The 22,816-nt window shown below is 44.4% G+C and overlaps 1 protein-coding gene across 1 annotated transcript in view; it reads left to right on the top strand.

The window, feature by feature from the left end:
• The window catches only part of LOC137439518 (uncharacterized), a 104,561-nt gene that overhangs the window by 73,843 nt on the left and 7,902 nt on the right, over window positions 1-22,816 (top strand). The window contains exons 26-39 of the mRNA XM_068135345.2: window positions 574-735; window positions 959-1,095; window positions 1,641-1,735; window positions 2,104-2,198; window positions 10,176-10,291; window positions 10,506-10,620; window positions 10,719-10,904; window positions 12,184-12,348; window positions 12,487-12,627; window positions 13,304-13,362; window positions 14,307-14,424; window positions 15,119-15,237; window positions 18,147-18,282; window positions 19,678-19,856. Coding sequence (XP_067991446.2) covers window positions 574-735; window positions 959-1,095; window positions 1,641-1,735; window positions 2,104-2,198; window positions 10,176-10,291; window positions 10,506-10,620; window positions 10,719-10,904; window positions 12,184-12,348; window positions 12,487-12,627; window positions 13,304-13,362; window positions 14,307-14,424; window positions 15,119-15,237; window positions 18,147-18,282; window positions 19,678-19,856 — 1,823 coding nt within the window. The remainder of the gene's footprint in view (window positions 1-573; window positions 736-958; window positions 1,096-1,640; window positions 1,736-2,103; window positions 2,199-10,175; window positions 10,292-10,505; window positions 10,621-10,718; window positions 10,905-12,183; window positions 12,349-12,486; window positions 12,628-13,303; window positions 13,363-14,306; window positions 14,425-15,118; window positions 15,238-18,146; window positions 18,283-19,677; window positions 19,857-22,816) is intronic.

Below are 22,816 nucleotides of genomic sequence, written 5' to 3'. Positions count from 1 at the left end.
CAGTGCCTTCCTCTTAGGGCGTCTCAGTGCCTTCCTCTTAGGGTGTCTCTGTGCCTTCCTCTTAGGGTGTCTCAGTGCCTTCCTCTTAGGGTGTCTCAGTGCCTTCCTCTTAGGGCGTCTCAGTGCCTTCCTCTTAGGGCGTCTCAGTGCCTTCCTCTTAGGGTGTCTCTGTGCCTTCCTCTTGGGGAATCTCATTGCTTTCTTCTCGGGTGTCTCAGTGCCTTCCTCTTAGGGCATCTCAGTGCCTTCCTCTTAGGGCCTCTCAGTGCCTTCCTCTTAGGGTGTCTCAGTGCCTTCCTCTTAGGGCATCTCAGTGCCTTCCTCTTGGGGAATCTCAGTGTATTCCTCTCAGAGCGTCTCAGTGCCTTCCCCTTGGGGAATCTCACTACCTTCCTCTTCGGGTATTCTATTTTATTCCTCTTAAGGAATCTCAGTGTCTCGATCTTAAGGTTGAATTCTGTTTATCACAACACATTTCCAGTTTGCTTCCTTTAAATCATCCTTTTACACTACCCCCAACACCTCAACCCACCCCCTCCAGTTTCAATGTACTGTGCTTGATGTTCCCTCCAGGAAATGTCTGTCTCTCGGCTCGAATCATTGGGCTCGGAAAACGCTGCAGCTATTACTGAGGAGCAGAAGCAAGGCTTTTCTGAAGATCAAAAAGATGCTATCCTCATTGCTCTTGGTATCTCGGTCCGCATGAACAACCATGCCTCCACCACCACAAACTTTGTGAGTGTGCCTCACTCTGTGATGCGTGAATAACATAACCGTTTGCACATTGTTCAGTTATCGGATCTTTCCTGTTTCCTTAAAATGGCCTTCCCAGGCTGTTATGATCGTGCTAATGATAACGACACCACCATCAGTAAAGACAACCTTGACGTTGCATTGTGTTGGTACAAGTACGACAATTGTTTTGGACCATACAATGAGGACTTTATGCTGTTCACAGCTGCTGGAAGCTCTGAGAGCATCGCCAGACAAGATGGCTTCCATCCTCAAAGCGGAAGCAAACAATGTCTCAACACTTACTGCAGAGGATTTCCAGAATCTTCCATCAAATATTTCCAAAGAGCAAATCTCTATAATGTATGGCTTTAAACTATTCTTCCCATGACTCTATTATTTTCTTAACCTTCGTAAGGAAAACATGCTGCATTGGTCCTTTCATAAAACAGGGAGGCAAAAGGTGTGTGTGTGTGTGTGTGTGTGTGTGTGTGTGTGTGTGTGTGTGTGTGTGTGTGTGTTTACATTGTTGTGTGTGTGTGTGTTTACATTGTTTGGTGTGTGTGTGTGTGTGTGTGTGTGTGTGTGTTTACATTGTTTGGTGTGTGTGTATGTGTGTGTGTGTGTGTGTTTACATTGTTTGATGTGTGTGTGTGTGTGTTTACATTGTTTGGTGTGTATGTGTGTTTACATTGTTTGGTGTGTGTGTGTGTGTGTGTGTGTGTGTGTGTGTGTGTGTGTGTGTGTGTGTGTGTGTGTGTGTGTGTGTGTGTGTGTGTGTGTGTGTGTGTGTGTGTGTGTGTGTACGTGATGCCGCAATCTCTCTCCACAATGTCGATGATGTGGCATCTGCTGTCCAAATCACTTATTATGTTTGCAATAACAACCTCCATGATTGGTTACTGCAGGATGGACTTCTTCAACGAGCACTACGACTCCCTCAACAGGAAGCGCCGTGCCCTATATGAAGTGGTCTCTGCCTCACTTAATCGAACAAGCAATGGTAAATGTCCTCCTTTATGTCCTTCATTACAGCATCCTTACGCCATTCGTGATGCATCCTTATTCCTTACGCATCCTTACGCCATTCGTGATGCATCCTTATTCCTTACGCATCCTTACGCCGTTCCTCTTTCTTTATTTTCTTATTTGATTGCTTCATTCCTTCTTTTTTTTATCTGTAAGGAATAACATGGAATCATTGTGAACAGTGTCGCGTAAAACATGATCACACCTCCTGCGGCCCAGTCGGTTGATCCCGTGTTGTTAAAACGAACACAGGAGGTCCTCCGGGTGCTGCTTTCTCATACAAAATGCACGACAACGAACAGGAGAGAATATTCAACGTCCTTGTGTGTGTCTGAACCTCAGGAACGTTTTGGTTGGACGAAGACAACATGGGGACCCTTGGTCGTTTTCTGCTGTTCACACCGGGGGAGGAATTGAGTCGAATTTCTCCGTCAGAGGTTAGAATGATGAGAGCTTCACTAACGCTTCTCATGAGGGTTTTTTGTTTCTTTTTGTATACAAGATCGAGGCTCGTGTAAGAGCTAACATTGATCACAAAAAGACAAACTGAAACATAAAACATATGATAAAGGGAGCGGGAGAACAAGATGGAGAGCAGGGACATTGGGAGATCTGTGGGAGGGAGAGGGCTTGGGGGAAGGGGGCATGGGAAGGAGGGTGGGAGAGGTTAAAAAACAAAAAACATATGGACTACTAGGACTTCCAGGAAAGAAATCGGTATTTCAAAAAAGTGTATCTGGGGTGAATTAATGGGGGTAGAAAAGATCAAGGTTTTGGAAGGGGGAAGATAGGAGATGGTGGTGAAAAGCTGTAAAAGACCTGGAGGGAGGAGTGGGATTGAAGAGAGTGAGGGAGTTTGTTCCAGAGGCAGGAGAAAAGAGGAATGAATTTTAAAATAAGGAATGAATGAATAATAAAAGAGGAATGAATAATATAATAAAAATAAGAATTTTAAAAAATGTAAGTTTTTCAAAATATTTAAAATAAGGGGGTGCTGCTTCCTTGCTTGGCATTCAGCATTTGAAAGGTTAAGAGCAATGGCAATCCCCAATGGTTGGCACCCATTTGGAGGAAGAAGTTCGTCTTTAGGAAAAACCCCCTGAGTGCGGTGAGAAAGGCGGCGCATTGTTGACGTCGCTGGTACCCATAGTGCCCCAGGAATTGACGTCACTTCCCCCAAGCTCAGTGGCTGTCTTTGTCATGTCTAACAGTCCTGTGTTGTGTCTCGTGTATTCATCAGTGTATCTGTGTGTGAACGTGTGTGGAAAAATGAGACAAAAAAAAAATTAAACATGACCAAAAACTCAGTAATATAATCGATGCACATGTAGGCCTCAAGCTGAGGCCTGAAATAGTGCCAAAAAATGAGTTTCGTTCCGAACTCGTGGGACTACGATTTCTATACATTGTTTTATTGTACATAACATGCCTCACCTTGTGTTAAAAGTTTAACTCTGAAATCCTCTGCCAGTTTCCGTGAACGACCACGTCAAACTAGGTCATGTAGAGTCAAAAAGGAGGGTTTTTAGCTCCGGTGCCGACTTTGCGGCCTGGTATCTCCGTCAGTACATATCATTCAGCCTCGGAATTTATGTTCGGCATAGACCTCCCATGGTTCTGTGGCCCTGTCAGTTTTAAAGGCTCTTCCTTACGCATGCATCATACAGCGGAAGTGTAAAAAATGTACTTTTATCGTTCGTACCCACTGTAAAATTCAATGAATTTCTCCGAAATGAACTCAAAATATTTTCGAAACCATCAGAGATATCCTCCCGAAAATGGGTAAGCTTGGCATATGGAAGGGATACTGCTTATTGACGACGTTTCGTGGTTGTCTGGAAAACAACGGATGAAGGGGGCGACACTAAAAATGCCTCCAGATGCATATGGGGACCGCATGATGACCAGGGATAGCAGAGTGAATGTAGAGTAGGGAAGCTTGGTATTATGGTCGGCGGTATGAATCCGATGAATACATGATAATCCATTGATACAATAAGCATCAATCCATAGATCATAATAAGGCACACACCTGAAGTAAATCGCATGATAGTTTATTCACCGTCGTGTCAATGCGCAAAGATGCAGGCTTCGATGTACGCGAAAATCCTGAATGTCCACGGGCTCAAGTAGCACAAATCTTCTTAAAATTTCAAGGCAATCGGATGAAAATTGAGTATTTTAGAAATTCGACAAAGTTGGTGAACTTTGGCCTATGTTGACCTATTGAACTTTTGATCCCAAAAACAATAAGCTTCTTGCTTATGATCAACTCTACCATTTGGTGATGTTTCGTGAAGATCGGTTGAAAATTGTGACCTGTAGGCGCCTGACTGACAGACAAACAGACAGACAGACAGACAGACAAACAGACAGACAAACAAACAGACAGACAGAAAAAAAGACAGAATAACGCACAAGATCAAGCAATATACTTGAAAAATCTCAGGTAGAATTAATCAGCAATTACTTCGCTCAGGTAGAACAGCAAGGTGATAGTGAGCATTTTATTATTAAAATTAGTATACAGTGCACGTTTTTATGCCTCCGCAGGACGGTTGTCCGTCCGGTTGTCGGTCCGTACCAGACTTTCGTTTCCAGAATAACCGCTTATGGGATTGGCTTATTGGTATGAACTGTAATAATTGGTATGATAACAAAATTGGTATGAACTGTAATGCAAAGATGAGGTGGTTCGATTTTGGGTTGAAAAGGTCAAAGGGACCATGGTCATGTGACCTTTAATTTAAAATCTTGGTTACCACAACTTGTGGACGAGAGAATGGATTTCAATCAAACTTGACAGTAAATATCGCGGATGCTTCTTCATGGTGGTCGAACGCTTCCCCCTCCTCCCCCCAATGCAATTCGGGGGCAAAATCTTCCCCATTCTGTCCTGCTGCCCGGATTCGTCAGGTCAGCGCTTTGTTAGGGTCAGAGTGCCGATTGGTCCCCATGGACCGTCCCTTTCCCTCTTGTCCCTGTTTCTTTCTTTCTCCAACTCCGACGTGGCCCTGACCGTGAAGGTGGGTCACACCATCCGAGATGTGGGGGATCTCTGGGTCGTTTCTGGGAGATCGATCCGCTGTCTTTGTGTCACGGGCTTGTTCGAGAAAACTGTCCGACGTGATACAACAACAACCAAATTTGACACCACAATGGCCTGCTGTGCAAAGATGGACAGATTAAATTTTTGGGTGTAACAGGACATGTGCCCTTTGAAAATATTTTTGCAGATCATAACTCGAGTTTGAAACATCTGAGGTTTTACCTCTGTCATGTGACCTTTAATCGAGATCAAATGTAAACAGTGGGTTGACATCGAATGCAGGCGGACACATATCCAATATCACCAACCGATGCAGACATTGTACAACAGAGCTCGTTTCGTCCCACCCTGCACAATAACGTGGGGTATAAATTAGCAGTGTAGGTAGATCCTAGACTCGTGGAGGTAGATCCTAGACTCGTGGAGGTGTATCCTAGACTCGTGGAGGTGTATCCTAGACTCGTGGAGGTAGATCCTAGACTCGTGGAGGTGTATCCTAGACTCGTGGAGGTGTATCCTAGACTCGTGGAGGTAGATCCTAGACTCGTGGAGGTAGATCCTAGACTCGTGGAAGTAGATCCTAGACTCGTGGAGGTAGATCCTAGACTCGTGGAGGTAGATCCTAGACTCGTGGAGGTAGATCCTAGACTCGTGGAGGTAGATCGTAGACTCGTGGAGGTGTATCGTAGACTCGTGGAGGTGTATCGTAGACTCGTGGAGGTGTATCGTAGACTCGTGGAGGTAGATCCTAGACTCGTGGAGGTGTTGGTGAACTCGACGTTGACCAGATGCTGGTGTCTGTTGGCAAGATTGTGGCACTCACCGTCCAATTGCAGCCACGTCTGCAGGCATTCACGATATTTACTCCATCTAAGAGGCGTAAACGGCGAAGTCATGTCATTCACGACGTGTTCAAAGTGCATGAAGCACTTTAAACGCGATTTTCCCGAGGCCATGACTAAACATTCAGCGCGACATGGGCACCGCCATTTTGTATGTCATGTGCCCCAAGCAAGTGTTCTGATAGGCCTAGATTCAACATCAGTGCCTTCGATGCAAGACAAAGTAGTGCGACATAAACGCGTGGAAAACTTTCAAACTGGCAGGATCTGATAGTTAAACTTTGTGTATGTGCTACAACTCGGCACGTACTCAGATTACCAGTGATTATTTTTTAGTCTCTCTGACCTCGGAACGGGATTGAACGATACACGGTGTCAGCTTGAGGCCGAATGGATGGAATTTTATTCTGCAGTTAAATGTAATTTCAAGATCAAAAACCTCATTAACATGACAGGACAGCCAGGTGGTATTGTAATGTTCCGAAGGAGGGCGAACCTATTGCCGTGACAAAGGGTTCTCTTTTACTGTGGCAAAGGCCTAACACTAGGGTTGTCAGGTTCACTTTGCACCTCATGGAGGTTAGCACACCATTGTTAACTTTCAATTCACAAGACTTATCATTCCAAATGTCTGCCGACACATTTGTAAGTTCCCTAATCATAGTAGGCCTCAAGCTGACACCGTGTATCGTTCAATCCCGTTCCGAGGTCACAGAGACTAAAAAATAATCACTGGTAATCTGAGTACGTGCCGAGTTGTAGCACATACAAAAAGTTTAACTAACAGATCCTGCCAGTTTGAAAGTTTTCCACGCGTTTATGTCGCACTACCTTTGTCTTGCATCGAAGGCACTAATTTTGAATCTAGGCCTATCAGAACACTTGCTTGGGGCACATGACATACAAAATGGCGGCACCCATGTCGCGCTGAATGTTTAGTCATGGCCTCGGGAAAATCGCGTTTAAAGTGCTTCATGCACTTTGAACACGTCGTGAATGACATAACTTCGCCGTTTACGCCTCTTAGCTGGAGTAAATATCGTGAATGCCTGCAGACGTGGCTGCAATTGGATGGTGAGTGTCACAATCTTGCCAACAGACACCAGCATCTGGTCAACGTCGAATTCACCAACACCTGCACGAGTCTATGATACACCTCCACGAGTCTAGGATACACCTCCACGAGTCTAGGATCTACCTCCATGAGTCTACGATCTACCTCCACGAGTCTAGGATCTACCTCCACGAGTCTAGGATCTACCTCCACGGGTATAGGATCTACTTCCATGAGTCTAGGATCTACCTCCACGGGTATAGGATCTACTTCCACGAGTCTAGGATCTACCTCCACGAGTCTAGGATCTACCTCCACGAGTCTAGGATACACCTCCACGAGTCCAGGATCTACTTCCACGGGTCTAGGATCTACCTCCACGAGTCTAGGATCTACCTCCACGAGTCTAGGATCTACTTCCACGAGTCTAGGATACACCTCCACGAGTCTAGGATCTACCTCCACGAGTCTAGGATCTACCTCCACGAGTCTAGGATCTACTTCCACGAGTCTAGGATCTACTTCCACGAGTCTAGGATCTACCTCCACGAGTCTAGGATCTACCTACACTGCTAATTATACCCCACGTTATTGTGCAGGGTGGGACGAAACGAGCTCTGTTGTACAATGTCTGCATCGGTTGGTGATATTGGATATGCGTCCGCCTGCGTTCGATGTCAACCCACTGTTTACGTTTGATATCGATTAAAGGTCACATGACAGAGGTAAAACCTCAGATGTTTCAAACTCGAGTTATGATCTGCAAAAATATTTTCAAAGGGCACAAGTCCTGTTACACCCAAAAAATTAATCTGTTCATCTTTGCACAGCAGGCCATTGTGGTGTCAAATTTGGTTGTTGTTGTATCACGTCGGACAGTTCTCTCGAACAAGCCCGTGACACAAAGACAGCGGATCGATCTCCCAGAAACGACCCAGAGATCCCCCACATCTCGGATGGTGTGACCCACCTTCACGGTCAGGGCCACGTCGGAGTTGGAGAAAGAGAGAAACAGGGACAAGAGGGAAAGGGACGGTCCATGGGGACCAATCGGCACTCTGACCCTAACAAAGCGCTGACCTGACGAATCCGGGCAGCAGGACAGAATGGGGAAGATTTTGCTCCCGAATTCCGCGATATTTACTGTCAAGTTTGATTGAAATCCCTTCTCTCGTCCACAAGTTGTGGTTACCAAGATTTTAAATTAAAGGTCACATGACCATGGTCCCTTTGACCTTTTCAACCCAAAATCGAACCACCTCATCTTTGCATTACAGTTCATACCAATTTTGTTATCATACCAATTATTACAGTGCATACCAATAAGCCAATCCCATAAGCGGTTATTCTGGAAACGAAAGTCTGGTACGGACCGACAACCGGACGGACAACCGTCCTGCGGAGGCATGAAAACGTGCACTGTATACTAAGTTTAATAATAAAATACTCACGATCACCTTGCTGTTCTACCTGAGCGAAATAATTGCTGATTAATTCTACCTGAGATTTTTCAAGTATATTGCTTGATCTTGTGCGTTATTCTGTCTGTTTGTCTGTCTGTCTGTCTGTCTGTCTGTCTGCCTGTTTGTTTGTCTGTCTGTCTCTCAGTCAGGCGCCTACAGATCACAATTTTCAACCGATCTTCACGAAACATCACCAAATGGTAGACTTGGTCATAAGCAAGAAGCTTATTGTTTTTGGGATCAAGAGGTCAATAGGTCAACATAGGCCAAAGTTCACCAACTTTGTCGAATTTCTAAAATACTCAATTTTCATCCGATTGCCTTGAAATTTTAAGAAGATTTGTGCTACTTGAGCCCGTGGACATTCAGGATTTTCGCGTACATCGAAGCCTGCATCTTTGCGCATTGACACGACGGTGAATAAACTATCATGTGATTTACTTCAGGTGTGTGCCTTATTATGATCTATCGATTGATGCTTATTGTATCGATGGATTATCATGTATTCATCGGATTCATACCGCCGACCATAATACCAAGCTTCCCTACTCTACATTCACTCTGCTATCCCTGGTCATCATGCGGTCCCCATATGCATCTGGAGGCATTTTTAGTGTCGCCCCCTTCATCCTTTGTTTTCCAGACAACCACGAAACGTCGTCAATAAGCAGAATCCCTCCATATGCCAAGCTTACCCATTTTCGGGAGGATATCTCTGATGGTTTCGAAAGTATTTTGGGTTCATTTCGGAGAAATTCATTGAATTTTACAGTGGGTACGAACGACAAAAGTACATTTTTTACACTTCCGCTGTATGATGCGTGCGTAAGTAAGAGCCTTCAAATCTGGCAGGGCCACAGAACCATGGGAGGTCTATGCCGAACATAAATTCCGAGGCTGAATGATTTGTACTGACGGAGATACCAGGCCGCAAAGTCGGCAGCGGAGCTAAAAACCCTCCTTTTTGACTCTACATGACCTAGTTTGACGTGGTCGTTCATGGAAAGTGGCAGGATTTCAGAGTTAAACTTTTAACACAAGGTCAGACATGTTGGATACAATAAAACAATGCATAGAAATCGTAGTCCCGCGAGTTCGGAACGAAAATCATTTTTTGGCACTATTTCAGGCCTCAGCTTGAGGCCTATAGGGAAGGTTAAGGTTTATATAATCTTCACAATGCTTAACATGGGGCCCATGTATCCACCGGTGAGAGGCCCGTGTATCCGCCGGTGAGGGGACCCATGGACCAGCCGGTGAGGAGCCCGTGGAGCCGCCAGTGAGGGGGCCCGTGGACCCGCCAGTGAGGAGCCCGTTGACTCACCAATGACGGGGCCGTTGACCCACCAATGACGGGGCCGTTGACCCACCAATGAGGGGCCCGTGGACCCACCAGTGGGGGGCCCATGGAACCGCCAGTGAGAACCCGTGGACCCGCCAGTGAGTAGCCCGTGGATCCACCGGTGAGGTGACCCATGGACCAGCCGGTGAGGGGACCCATGGACCAGCCGGTGAGGGGGCCCGTGGACCCGCCAGTGAGGAGCCCGTTGACTCACCAATGACGGGGCCGTTGACCCACCAATGACGGGGCCCGTGGACCCACCAATGAGGGGGCCCATGGACACACCAGTGAGAACCCGTGGACCCGCCAGTGAGGAGCCCGTGGATCCACCAGTGAGGGGCCCGTGGGTCCGTCAGTGAGGGGGCCCATGGACCCGCCAATGAGGAGGCCCGTGGCCCTGCCGGTGAGGGGGCCCATGGACCCGCCAATCTGGGGGTGACACTATCATTCCAACCGCTATTATTAAGGAACCTTACTAACATAATTAAACATTAAACAAACATCAATTAGCTTGTTTCGTAATCCAATTTTAAATTAATTATTAAAATGATTTTTATGTTTACATCAAGTCGGCTGTAATTGTATTCGTACCCCAATATGTTTGATATATGTTTTACTCAATCACACATCTCACCGATTAGCTTGATCTGTGACCTTTCATTAGGCATGCAAGTTCATCAGGTCCAATGAAAACGTCTTCAGGGAAAAATATTCACTTCCACGGCCACAGGCGGAGGTGCTGCTCCGACGGCTCAAGCCATGCATTAAGGATACAAACAGGTGAGGTGCACACCTAGCAGCAAATCACAGTGATTGATAAATTGTTAAGTTCTATTGTATTTAGCCTTCCACAGTATTTGGCATTCCTACAGATTTCAACAATAATATTTGTGCAGAATTTTGTCATTTGAAACTTTACTGGTCATGCCCATATTACCTGTGCCCTTGTGCCATATGACTAACATATCTAACATATTTTACCTGCCCATCTCAGCTTGGGTTTGCTGAACTGCTACCTGGAGGTGGATAATGTCACCGATTTTGAATCAAATGACGAGAGGGAAAGACTAATGAATGCACTCCGCTCATGCAATAATGACGTGCATGAGGTAAGGTGGTGTTTTAACCAATCACTCCAGAATACACATCAGTATTACACCTCTTTTGGACAAATATTCACATAGAACATTGATTCATTCCCTCCCAGCTGAACTCTCACCTCTTTCGGGGAGTGCTTGAGAAAGGTGGCGCGTCGTCGTTCAACCTGGACCAGCTGGAGCAGATGAATGACTCGGTTGTGCTTGAAGCCCTCGATCATTTAGGGAATGCTAGAGGTTGGAGTAATGGAAATGCCAAGGTCCTCGTAGACAAGATGATTGCTGCTGGTGGAACGGTGAGGTTGCATGATCAGATAAATAGGACGAATACAAATGGTCGCTCCCGTAGGCATACGCCGGTTACTGCATGATGTTCGGGAAAAGATTAGGCCTACCTGGGTCATTTTGTTAGATACAGTATTTGTCAAAATGTTTTCATTTTGTGTTTATTACTCCCGCCAGGGAGTAATGCATTCGATCGTGTCGTGTGTGTGTGTGTGTGCGTGTGTGTGTTCGTGTGTTTGTGAACAAGATATCTGGAAAAGTTCTGAACGGATTTGAATGAAAGTTGGTGGGATGATTGCCCTTGTGATAAGGAAGAATTGCTTAGTTTTTGGTGAAGCTCAGGATATTATTCCCGATCCAGGAATTTTTTGAAGGATTGTTTACCATTGGAAGATAGGGCTCATTTTTTTTTTTACATTATCTTCTATATATTCTATATTTAACATTGCGATATGAAAATAGATTTCATATTTGTTGTAAATGTAGTTTAAACTTGTGGTTATGCATTAAAGCGGTGTATTTTGTTAGCAGCGTCGTCTTGAATGTTCATTTTTTTTTCTTTCTAATAAAGACATATTCTGTCATTTTAAAACCACCAAAGTGTGTATTCGGTTTCCCCGTTTCATAAAATGTATCGTTTGATACGTATAATGCTTTAAAACTGTTTTTTTTTTTTTATACCTCAGAAGGGATATCAACATTTACCTCAGCGAATGTCAATCGCGGTGTCAGTGTTTGATGAACTTATAAAGACTTAGGTGACTTATAAGTGTGATCAGCATGTGCACGGGATTCTTCCCAGAAGAACGAGTGGTCGCATTAGCTTGTACGACTTAAAATGAGCGAGTTTTGTTTTGACGTTTGGCCCAGTTTTACATGTTGTATCCCTAAGGAATGAAACGAACGTTTTTCTGGCTTACAATTATATTTGAAGTCACACATGCCTCAAAATACACTCACTTATATGGAATTGAACGCTGAATCCGAAAATGTAAGTGAAATTGCCTTGTTTTTTTTTTAACATTATCTTCTATATATTCCAAATATATATCTGTGCAGTGTCTGTCTTGTGTTGTCTTGTCTTGTGTTGTCACTGAACTACTCCCTCAAACTTTTGTGAAATTGTACTATTCCAACTTGACCCACGGCGGGAGTATGCGCTCTACTGAGTGGCGTTCTATTTTTTTTTGTGTCTTTAAAAAAAAAAAAGTAAAAAAAAAAAAAAAAAATTTTTTTTTTAAAAAAAAGTTGTGTTTAAAAATGGAATGTTTTCATTTTGTGTTTACTCAGTTTAGCACATCCGACAGTCTTGTCAGACTTGGGAGTCTGCTAAAGGGAGTGGATAGCAAGGTCTTTGCTTCGATGTCCCCTGCTGAGCTCAAGAAAGCATCCAAGACCCTGGCCATGCAGTCTTCAAATCTGAGTCCTACACAGCGAAAAGCCATTGTATCTCAGGTGACAAAGCTTGTCTGTGGGTATTAGAAAATGTTTAACAATGATTTACTGCAAAGTAGTGTCAGGATGAGTGTAAAGGAACACTTTAATTTGCATTTAACACAAAAATAATAACCAAGTATCACTACATTGTTGCAGATGATGACTGGTTCGTCCATCTCAGAAGTAGTGAAGAGTCTCAGAGGGGATTTGATCCAGGAAGTCCCACTGAAATACCTTTCCGGTCTCGACACCGTCAATGCTTCGTTCTTCACCAACAAGACATTGAACACAGCGCAGGTAAGAGATGAGATGGTGGCACTTTGTTGAGAAATGGGAGAGATGTGGGAAAACCGAAAAGGGAATAGAGATTAATTTGACAATCTTATTCTGCATTTGAAAAAATAATCCTTTAAGTACTTACCTTGTTATGCACGTGTCGCGTGGCCGTTTTCTTGCACCACGTGGAAATATAATAGTCCACGCTGAAATTCTGTGGAATGATATCGCCTACCCTGAGTATGTTATGCAGGAAGTGACATCATCGGTGCTCAAGGCATCCTGGGTAAAAACAAGAAGGAGGCCAATGTAGTCATATGGGCTGTAGGTTCCTCGCGTATATCGCTAGATTCCTCGCGAAGATGATCAAACGAGCTGAAATTCACAGGAGACCGTCTCCTTGGTGATGCACTCCTTTCACGACCTGGTGGTCCTGTGTAGATATGTACAAGGAGCTGGCAAATAGGCCCCATTGAACCTTTGTAATTCCTGTGCAACGACGCGTTACCTTTCCCCCACCCTTTCCTCACCCCTCCGTCTCCGTTTGTCCTGGGTGTGTTGGCAAACCGGTTGTGCAGTTTGTGAGCTAGAAGGTATGGTTTTCTCGTGAGTGTACAATCACACAATCTCGGTTCCAAAAACTGCTCGGGCCCGGCTAATTTGATCTCCTTCCCTTGCATACGTGTTATCTGCCTAGGCCTTGGCTTTGGTTCCCAAGTTCTTGAAGGCAGACAAAATATCAACAGCAGACCTCCGGTACGTTTGTTTGCTTTATTTTAAATGATGAAATATTTTAACAAATTATTTATTATTTGTTCCGTTGATATATGGCCTTGATCTGTGTAGAACAAGTCAGGTGAACCGTTTGAAAGGTAATAAGAAAAGCTGAGTTTTGGATCTCATGTCCCATAGTAATATCTCATTGCTTCCTCACGAAGTTCTCATCAATTCCTCTGTGAGCCTTCTTCAAAATAAACAAAAAATGGAAGTACACCACTCATTTCACAAGGGTTACCATGTTATACATTTTTACCTGCGACTTGTGGCAGGTCTAAAAGAGCTCTGCATGATTGTTATTGTTGCTGTTGTGGTTCATGTTGGAGGTGTATTTTTGAAATGTATGCCCATCGGTCGACAGCTGTTGGTCTCCATCCACATTTAACGCTTTATTCCACCCACCAATGCACTCAGATGAAATAATATGGCCGCCATCTTGGTTTTCTGGTGGACCTAAGACATCAGGCCTGTAGGCCTCTGCTAATTATACACTGCCCGGATTTGTTGTGTCAGATTTCCATTGGCTTTGTTTGGGTCGAGTGGTGCTCATGAGGAGGGGCCCCACAAAATGTAATCGTACGTCAAATAAAAATTATTAGTATAAGGTTTAACCAAGCCCATCAGCAAGCACGATACACGCCTCCGTAAAGCCATTCCTGTGGTTTTTTTCGAAAAAAAAATTTGGAGGATGTTTTCACATATTTTTGACTAATTTTATAGACTAGAAACACCTGCTCCATACTGGATCATAATAATACCCCCTTTGCTGCAGAGGCTAGTCAGGGGGAATCATGTCACAGGTTGTGACCACAGTGTGGTCATTCTTGTTAAAATGAGCTTTTGAGCCAACAAATATCCGAAGATAACTTTGACCCCACAGCTGTGGCAGGCCACACTCGATTATGAAACTTCTGTCTGTGCAGGTCATTGGGTTCATCTGCTTATGGCCTAAGCTGTGAGTTGATGAACAAGTTGGATGGAGCTGTTCTGCTGGAACAAATCACGTATCTGGATCAAACTTCTACTCTCTCTCGAAATCAGGTACGAGATGATTTAGGAATAGTGTGGGCCGATTGAGGAATAGCACCGGACATTTGGTGGATGATGAGGGTTAGATGACAGGATTATTATTACCTCCACCACCAAATGTGGATGGAGGTTATGTTTTCACCCCTGTCTGTCTGTCTGTCTGTCTGTCTGTCTGTTTGTCCGTTTGCTTGTGAACAAGATAACTCAAAATGTTGTGGACGGATTCAGACGAAATTTCGCAGAGATGTAGCGTATGTGACGAGGACGAAATGTTTAGATTTTGGTGAAGATCCGGATTCGGATCCGGCTGACAGAATTTTTAAGTCATTCTTCACTATTGGGAGATAGGGCCAAAAACGATACATAGCAGGATATCTCAAAAAGTTGTGGACAGAAATGTTCAAGGCAATAAAGGGCATGGACCTGATAAGTGCAGTGGAATTTTTCACCATAGTGGACAGTGACAGGACCAGGGGGGTGCAGTTTAGGAATAATGGGTCGAATGGTTTCCTACTGCACCGATGTTCTTTGTGTGTATCCTTATGTCATAGCACTCAGGCACTGCTCTTCTGGTATCACTTTTTGAATGGAGGACAGACATCCTGGTATTTGTACCACATGAGCCATGACTTGAATAATGAAGACTTGTTCTCTCGGTTGGACTGAACTGCAAATCCAAGTTGAAATTTTTATCTCTCGCCCTCAGATGCTGTGTCTGACCGATCTACTCCACGCAAGTCTCACAAAGGACGATGCTAATTACTTTCAGAAAATGACTAAGAAAGAGATCAACTCCATCCCTCCAGCCATATGGACTCTCTTACCGTAAGTACCAATGCGTTTCTATCCGCTCAGTGGATTTGGCTCTTGGTTTGTGAAACTTTCATTTATTTATTCGGTTTCTTATGGATCATTCGGTCACTTAATTATTATTATTATTATTTTTTTTGGATACAAGATCGAGGCTCGTGTGAGAGCTAAGATCGAGTTCTTGTGATCGAGTTCTCCAAAAATCAATCAATGACTTGCTGCTGTTTTTATCTAGTAAATCAACTTTTGATGCAGTTTGTGGTGCTTTTAATTGTTTCTGCAGTCTCTGAATAATTTGTCACTCATTACCTTCGCCACCAAAGGTGGATGAAGGTTATGTTTTCACCCCTGTCTGTCTCTCTTTCCGTTTGTGAACAAGATATCTCAAAAATTTGTGGACGGATTCGGACGAAATTTGGCAGACAGGTAGCTTATGTGACAACGACGAAATAATTAGATTTTGGTGAAGATCTGGATTCGGCTACTAGAATTTCTAAGTTATTTTTCACTATTGAGAGATGGGGCCAAAAAGATACATAGCAGGATATCTCAAAAAGTTCTGAATGGATTTGGACGAAACTTGTTGGACAGGTTGTGTGTGTGACAAGGAAGAATCGATTCAATTTTGGTGAATATCCGGATCCAGCTAGTAGAAGTTTTTAAGTGACACTTCACCATTGAGTGATATGGCCAAAAACGAGGGGTAGATCAGGGTATGAAACACTTGACCTTGACCTATGTACTTGACCTTGACCTAATGGTGATTCCTATGATTGATTTTGATTAAATGTGATTCTGTATTGTGATTTTCTGGTCTACTCTGAGATACAAAACATAAACTGTTCACCAGGCGGAGGTATGCTCTCTACTGAGTGCCGTTCTAGTTAGAGGGGTCAATATATGGTTGAACCCCAAAAAAATTGATACAAAAGGGTTTTCAATGGATTCTGGTACCATTGGGCATGCTAAATAACATACTAAAAATCTAGTAACATCTGACTTCCGGAGAGGGGTCATTTTCAAGATGGCGTCCAAGATGGCCACCAGGAGCTTAAAATGGCCATATCTCAATTATTATTCAACCTAGAAAGGTGGTTTTGGTGTCTAACCCTAGGTTTTAGGGCCCAAGGAATCCAATTGAATCAATAAAATTACCATCAGTTCATTATTTATTGACAAGTCCAAGGTGACATCCTGATCCACGAAAATGGCTCTGTCGAATAGTAGTCAACCTAGAGAGATATTTTCAGTGTGTATACCTAGGTTTAAGGCACCCAGGAAATCATCAAAATTACTTAAATAAGCACAAAGTAATCAGGTAATCCAGTAAGCCAGGTTTACCAGCCCATTAGGCATTTGTTGTCTTATACAGTTAGTCCCTATTCATCGTCATCCTCCGACTCACCAGCAAATGAACCAAGTGTGTGTTTCAGATTGGAGATAAGAGTGTAATGTGTCTACACCACTGCCACCTGTGACTCCAGTCCACAGTATTCAGTGATCATTACAGACAAAGGTTTGTACTACACTGATTGGAGAAGATACTGATCTCCTTGTCTTACTCCTTTACTATGCGCAGGGAGACAGTAAGAGCCTTTATTTCAGATCAGACAAGTCCAAAGCTGATGGCAGTTTTAAAGTGTATGACATCAACCGTCTAAAAGAAATCCTCGGACATGACATGTGTTCTCAGTTGATATTCATCCATGCCATGACTGGTTGTGACACGACTTCTCGGATTTTTGGTGTTGCCAAAAAGACTGCTTTCCAGAAGCTTGTAAAAGGAGACCCTGTCCTTCGGTCTTGTGCCAACACATTCACCATCCCAAACCAGACCACAGAGGTGATCGATGACCTTGGATGCCGAGTAATGGCTATCCTCTTTGGTGGCAAGTGCAAAGATTCCCTTGCAACAATGCGATATAACACCTTCAGCAAGAAGGTTGTCTCTGCTTCATCTTTTGTAACACCCGAACGTCTGCCCCCAACTGAATCTGCTACCAAACTTCACTGTCGTAGAGTGTACTACCAGATCATGGTGTGGATGGGAAAAGAAGAGGGTATGGATGCCATGAAATGGGGGTGGAGGCTGCAGGATAATCAGTTTGTCCCACTTATGTCAAGAATGAACGCTGCTCCAGACAGTCTCTTGAAGGTCATTCATTGTAACTGCTCCACTGCCTGCAAGACACTCCGCTGCCCTTGTAGACGATATGGACTACCATGTACTACTGCCTGTGGACCGTGCCAACTTGAAGAATGTGACAATCCACATAACAAGTTTCTTCCAGAGGAGTCGGAGGATGACGATGAATAGCGACTAACTGTATAAGACAACAAATGCCTAATGGGCTGGTAAACCTGGCTTACTGGATTACCTGATTACTTTGTGCTTATTTAAGTAATTTTGATGATTTCCTGGGTGCCTTAAACCTAGGTATACACACTGAAAAAATCTCTCTAGGCTGACTACTATTCGACAGAGCCATTTTAGTGGATCAGGATGTCACCTTGGGATGCCATCTTGGACTTGTCAATAAATAAATAACTGATGGTAATTTTATTGATTCAATTGGATTCCCTGGGCCCTAAAACCTAGGGTTAGACACCAAAACCACCTTTCTAGGTTGAATAATAATTGAGATATGGCCATTTTAAGCTCCCGGCGGCCATCTTGGACGCCATCTTGAAAATGACCCCTTTCCGGAAGTCAGATGTTACTAGATTTTTAGTATGTTATTTAGCATGCCCAATGGTACCAGAATCCATTCAAAAACCTTTTGTATCAATTTTTTTGGGGTTAAGTGAGTTTTTTTCGTATATTGACCCTACTAAGTTCACTTATGTTGTGTGAATGAGACGTCATGCCAAAACAGGACAGGTTCGTTTTTGTTCTAACTGTCACAAACCCACTTGCGCACCAGGATGGATGAGATTCTGAGTACTCCAAATGAGGAGTGTCCAACTCTCACAAGTCGTCTTGGCGAGGCTGACCCCACTGTGCTCCCCAAAAGCTCCACTATGCGATTTATCTTCCAAATCAAAGCAATGAGCTGCCTGGTATGTCTGCATCATTTGCCAGGTCATTTTGTTCCAATGAGAGTGAAACTCTTCTATTCACATGGTCTTCAACTGCAGGCCTAATGTAACCTTGAATGCTCAAAACTAGTTGGCAGTTGCTTTACATCATGTTTTGTTTTTGTGGTGGTTCTTTGGTTGTGAAGAACCCCCACTAAATCAGAAGAGTTGATTGAAATATAGATGGTAGATTGCCTAAAATGCCGATACAGCTTGATGGATTGTCAATTAAAATCACTAAATTATTGTTACTAACTAGCGTGACTCGGCGCGCTCTGCACGCCTCACCACACGTCGTTTCAGAGGGGTAGGCATCTTTGACCATTTCGGTATCTTTTAGGTCTTCATGGTGTTTTGGGTCTTCAGGGCCATTTGGGTCTTTTGGATCCTCTGGGCCTTTAAGGGTATTTTGGGTCTTTGACGTGTTTTGGGTCTTCAGGGTCTTTGGGTCTTCGGTGTCTTTTGGGTCTTCAGGGGCTTTTGGGTCTTCGGTGTCTTTTGGGTCTTCAGGGGCTTTTGGGTCTTTTGGTTCTTCCTGGTCTTTGAGGGTCCTTTTGGGTCTTCAGGGTATTTTTGGTCTTCGGGGTCTTTTGGGTCTTCAGGATCTTTTTGGTCTTTGGGATCTTTTGGGTCTTCGGGGTGTTTTGGGTCTTCGGGATCTTTTTGGTCTTTGGGATCTTTGGGGTGTTTTGGGTTTTCTGGGTGTTTTGGGTCTTCGGGGTGTTTTGGGTCTTCGGGGTGTTTTGGGTCTTCGGGGTGTTTTGGGTCTTCGGGGCGTTTTGGGTCTTCGGGGTGTTTTGGGTCTTCGGGGCGTTTTGGGTCTTCTGGGTGTTTTGGGTATTTGGGGAGTTTTGGGTCTTCGGGGTGTTTTGGGTCTTCTGGGTGTTTTGGGTATTCGGGGTGTTTTGGGTCTTCGGGGTGTTTTGGGTCTTCGGGGTGTTTTGGGTCTTCGGAGTGTTTCAGGTCTTCGGGGTGTTTCGGGTCTTTGGGGTGTTTTGGGTCTTTGGGGTGTTTTGGGTCTTCGGGGTGTTTTGGGTCTTTTGGGTATTCAGGGTCTTTTTGAGCCTCATGGCCTTGAAGGGTGTTTTGGGTCTTTGGGTCTTCAGGGGTCTTGGTGTTCTGAAGGGTCTTGGGGGAATTAAAGGGTCGTCAAAGGTCTGAGGGGTCTCAGCACTCTTAACGCAATTAAGAGGGTTAATTGAGAGGGTGGTAATTATTTTTGAAGAAGAAGACGTTTTCGTCGCATATAAACATAGCGACATACATAACCATATACGTTTGCTCTATTATACTAAGATACTGTTTTCACCACCTTTTTATAATCCATGCTGGTATTTTTATTGCTCTTTTTCTTCAATGTTCATTTTATGATGGCAGGACTTTACAAAACCCGAGGTTTTGAAGCTGGGATTCTTGGTCTGTGACATCTATGCGAGCCAGCTGAGTTCAATCCCAAATGAACATTTCAGGACCTTGATGGCCAAACTGCATGCCTGTGGAACGCTGAGTAATGAAAAGGCCGCAGTTGTAAAAACTAAACTCCAGTCGATATTCGGGTACGTCATTCGAATGGATTATTGGGATACAACATCGCCTGGCGTGTAGTATGTGAGGAAGCAGGAACCTTTCTTTTGTTTTCTTTTGAATGTTGTGCTATTATGAAGCCATTGTGCTGAGTGTGCGGCATTGGAGCTCCGCTTGTAATATTCACCACAATGTGTGTTGGCTTTGATTATTTGACCAAACAACAAAATAGGAATGCATTGCACAATCCAGCAACTAAACCACTTTTCTGATAATTGTAAACAATTTGGACTTAGTTATAAAACTTGCATTGTACAAAAGTTAAGCCAAATGGATGTAATCAACGGAATGTCAATCAAGGTATGCTAACCACCTTGGTGGGAAGCAAGAACATGTCTCCCTCCTCCAAATCCTGGTGGCATCTGGTCAAATCTGTTTCTGGTGTTTGTTCCCCTCGATCCTCTCCCTTACCTCAAATGGATCCACAGCTGATCCGCACGTAACAATGCTGAATGCCTCAACTCCGTGTTTGCCTCAAAATCTTGTGTCCCAAACCCATCTCTCTCTGTACCCACCTTACCCAGTCGAACCCAGCTGCTCCTGGGCTCTGTGTCCTCTCCTGACAAGGTGGAGAAATTTCTGTCAATCCTCGACTCTGATTCTGCAACTGGACCAAACGCAATCAGCCCATGGGTCCTAAAATTCTGCTCTGCCACTCTATCTCACCCTCTCTCTGTTCTCTTCACCCTTTCTTTTGCTCAAGGTCATCTTCCATCTGCTTGGAAATCAGCCAACATGACCGCTTTACACAAAAGAGGTGCAAAAACAGATCCTTGCAACTACAGACCAATCAGCCTGCTCCCAATAATCAGCAAGGTCATGGAATCCATCATCGCTTCCGACATCAAATCCTTCCTTTTCTCCAACGGCTTGATCTCGGATCATCAATTTGGATTCAGACCAGGTCATTCTACTCTGGACATGCTGCTTCTGCTGTCTCAACAATGGATGTAGGTCCTCAATGCCAAATAGGATATCAGAGCTGTCTCACTTGACATATCACGTGCCTTCGATACGGTCTGGCACCCCGTTCTGCTCTCCAAACTCTCCTCCTGTGGTATCCATGGAAACCTCCACACATGGCTTGCAGACTTCCTCTCTGGTCGCAGTCAATGTGTGGCTCTGAATGGAATTCTCTCATCTCCCCTCCTGTTCAGGCTGGAGTTCTTCAAGGCAGTGTTCTGGGCTCTGTGCTTTTTCTGATCTTCATTAATGATCTCTCCATTCATTCATTCATTAATGATCTCTCCGACTCTCTGGAAAATCCTCTCTATCCCTTTGCTGACGACTCCACTCTCTGCTGCTCCATATCTCAACCCTCAGATTGGCAGTCTGCAGCCTCTTCACTCTCTGCAGACCTGGACAATATCACAAACTGGTCAAACAAGTGGAACATGTCTTTCAATCCTGACAAATCTCACACTCTCACTATGTCTCTCCGAAAAGACCGACTGGACAACCCTCCCATCTACTTTCTGAACAATCCTCTTGAAGAAGTTCTGTCATTCAAGCTTTTGGGTCTCACTATCTGCCATGATCTTTCCTGGGAAAACCACATTTCCAAGCTGGCCTCCAAAGCCAGTCGCCATCTGGGCATCCTCCGTCGTGAAAAGTCCTTTCTGGACAGACCTGAGCTCCTCACCACATACAAGGCTTTCATCTGCAGCTCAATGGAATACTGCTGTCCCCTCTGGGCTGGTGCCCCTGCCTCACACCTAGCTCGGCTTCATGCGGTTGAAACCAAAGCATTCAAAATCAATGGAATCTCCTGTGATGAAGCTGATTTTGAGGGCCTTTCCCTCTCTCACCGCAGGCAGGTTGATCACCGCAGGCAGTTGAAAACCTTGATATTTTCTACCACCGTTAAAAGACCCCAAATCCACCTCTTTCAATCCCCAACTTCTTTCCTGAAATTCCTAGTAGTGTTCATTTGCTTTATACTGTGTACCCCTCCCTCCTTCCCCAGCCCGCCCCCTTCCACAGATCTGCCGACGTCCCTGTTCTCTCCTGTTGTTGTGCTTGTGTGCTTCCCTCTCTCTCCCCCTGTGTCCTGCTCCCTTCATTGTATGTTTTATGTGTCTGTGCATGTTTTCATGTTCAATGTGTTAGCTCTTACACGAGCCTCGATTGTGTATACAAAACTAGAGCTTCCAGGGAAGCAGAACTCAACTGAACTGACTGGACAACTTCACACACCAAGTTTGATCAAAATCCATAAATATTTGTGGACGTTAAAGTCAACGTCGTTTCGGAGCTGAAAACAATATGGCGGCCTATGGTGGCCATTTTGTGACGGATCGGGTTGGAATGCAATAGCAACCTACCTTGTGTGGTAAGGGTTAAACAGTCTAAGTTTGATCAAAATCTGTTAATATTTGTGGACGCTAGTGTTAACATCGAAAAGTTAACAGACGACAGACAACAGACAGACGACGACGACGACAGACAGACAACGGACGCCGGAGGGTTCAGTATGTGATGAACTCAACTGGACGGTAGTCAAAAAGCTGACATTTCGTGCATTAACCCTACGTTGGAGCAAAAGAAGCCCACCGACGTAGATAGACGTGATACTTCAGAAATGCAGGCAGATTGAAGGAGGGTGTAAGAACCTGTGGATCAAGCACTTGGCAGCATGCTCAACTTCCTGTCGGTCACGGTTCAGGATGGCTCGGCTCAGGCTCACTTAGGTTTTGATAAATGGTCGAAGTTGAAACTGCGATCACCTCTGTATCGTTAGCAATTCTAGTTCGTAGATCGTTCTCCTCTACGTTGTCAGGTATTGGGTACGAGGGCCGGTAGGATCAAAGACGACTGAAACATTGCACTTGCGTCATGTCTTCATGATCTAAATGAATGTCGACATTAAGGAGCGGGTTCATCATCCGGGTAACTTTCCCTACTTTTAATTATCTTTGCTCAGCACCAACTC

The sequence above is a fragment of the Myxine glutinosa genome, chromosome 14, assembly GCF_964187855.1.
Source record: "Myxine glutinosa chromosome 14, kmMyxGlut1.1, whole genome shotgun sequence".
Taxonomy (NCBI): domain Eukaryota; kingdom Metazoa; phylum Chordata; class Myxini; order Myxiniformes; family Myxinidae; genus Myxine; species Myxine glutinosa.
Note: the sequence above shows the minus strand (reverse complement) of the source record. Positions and strands in the feature narration are given on the sequence as shown.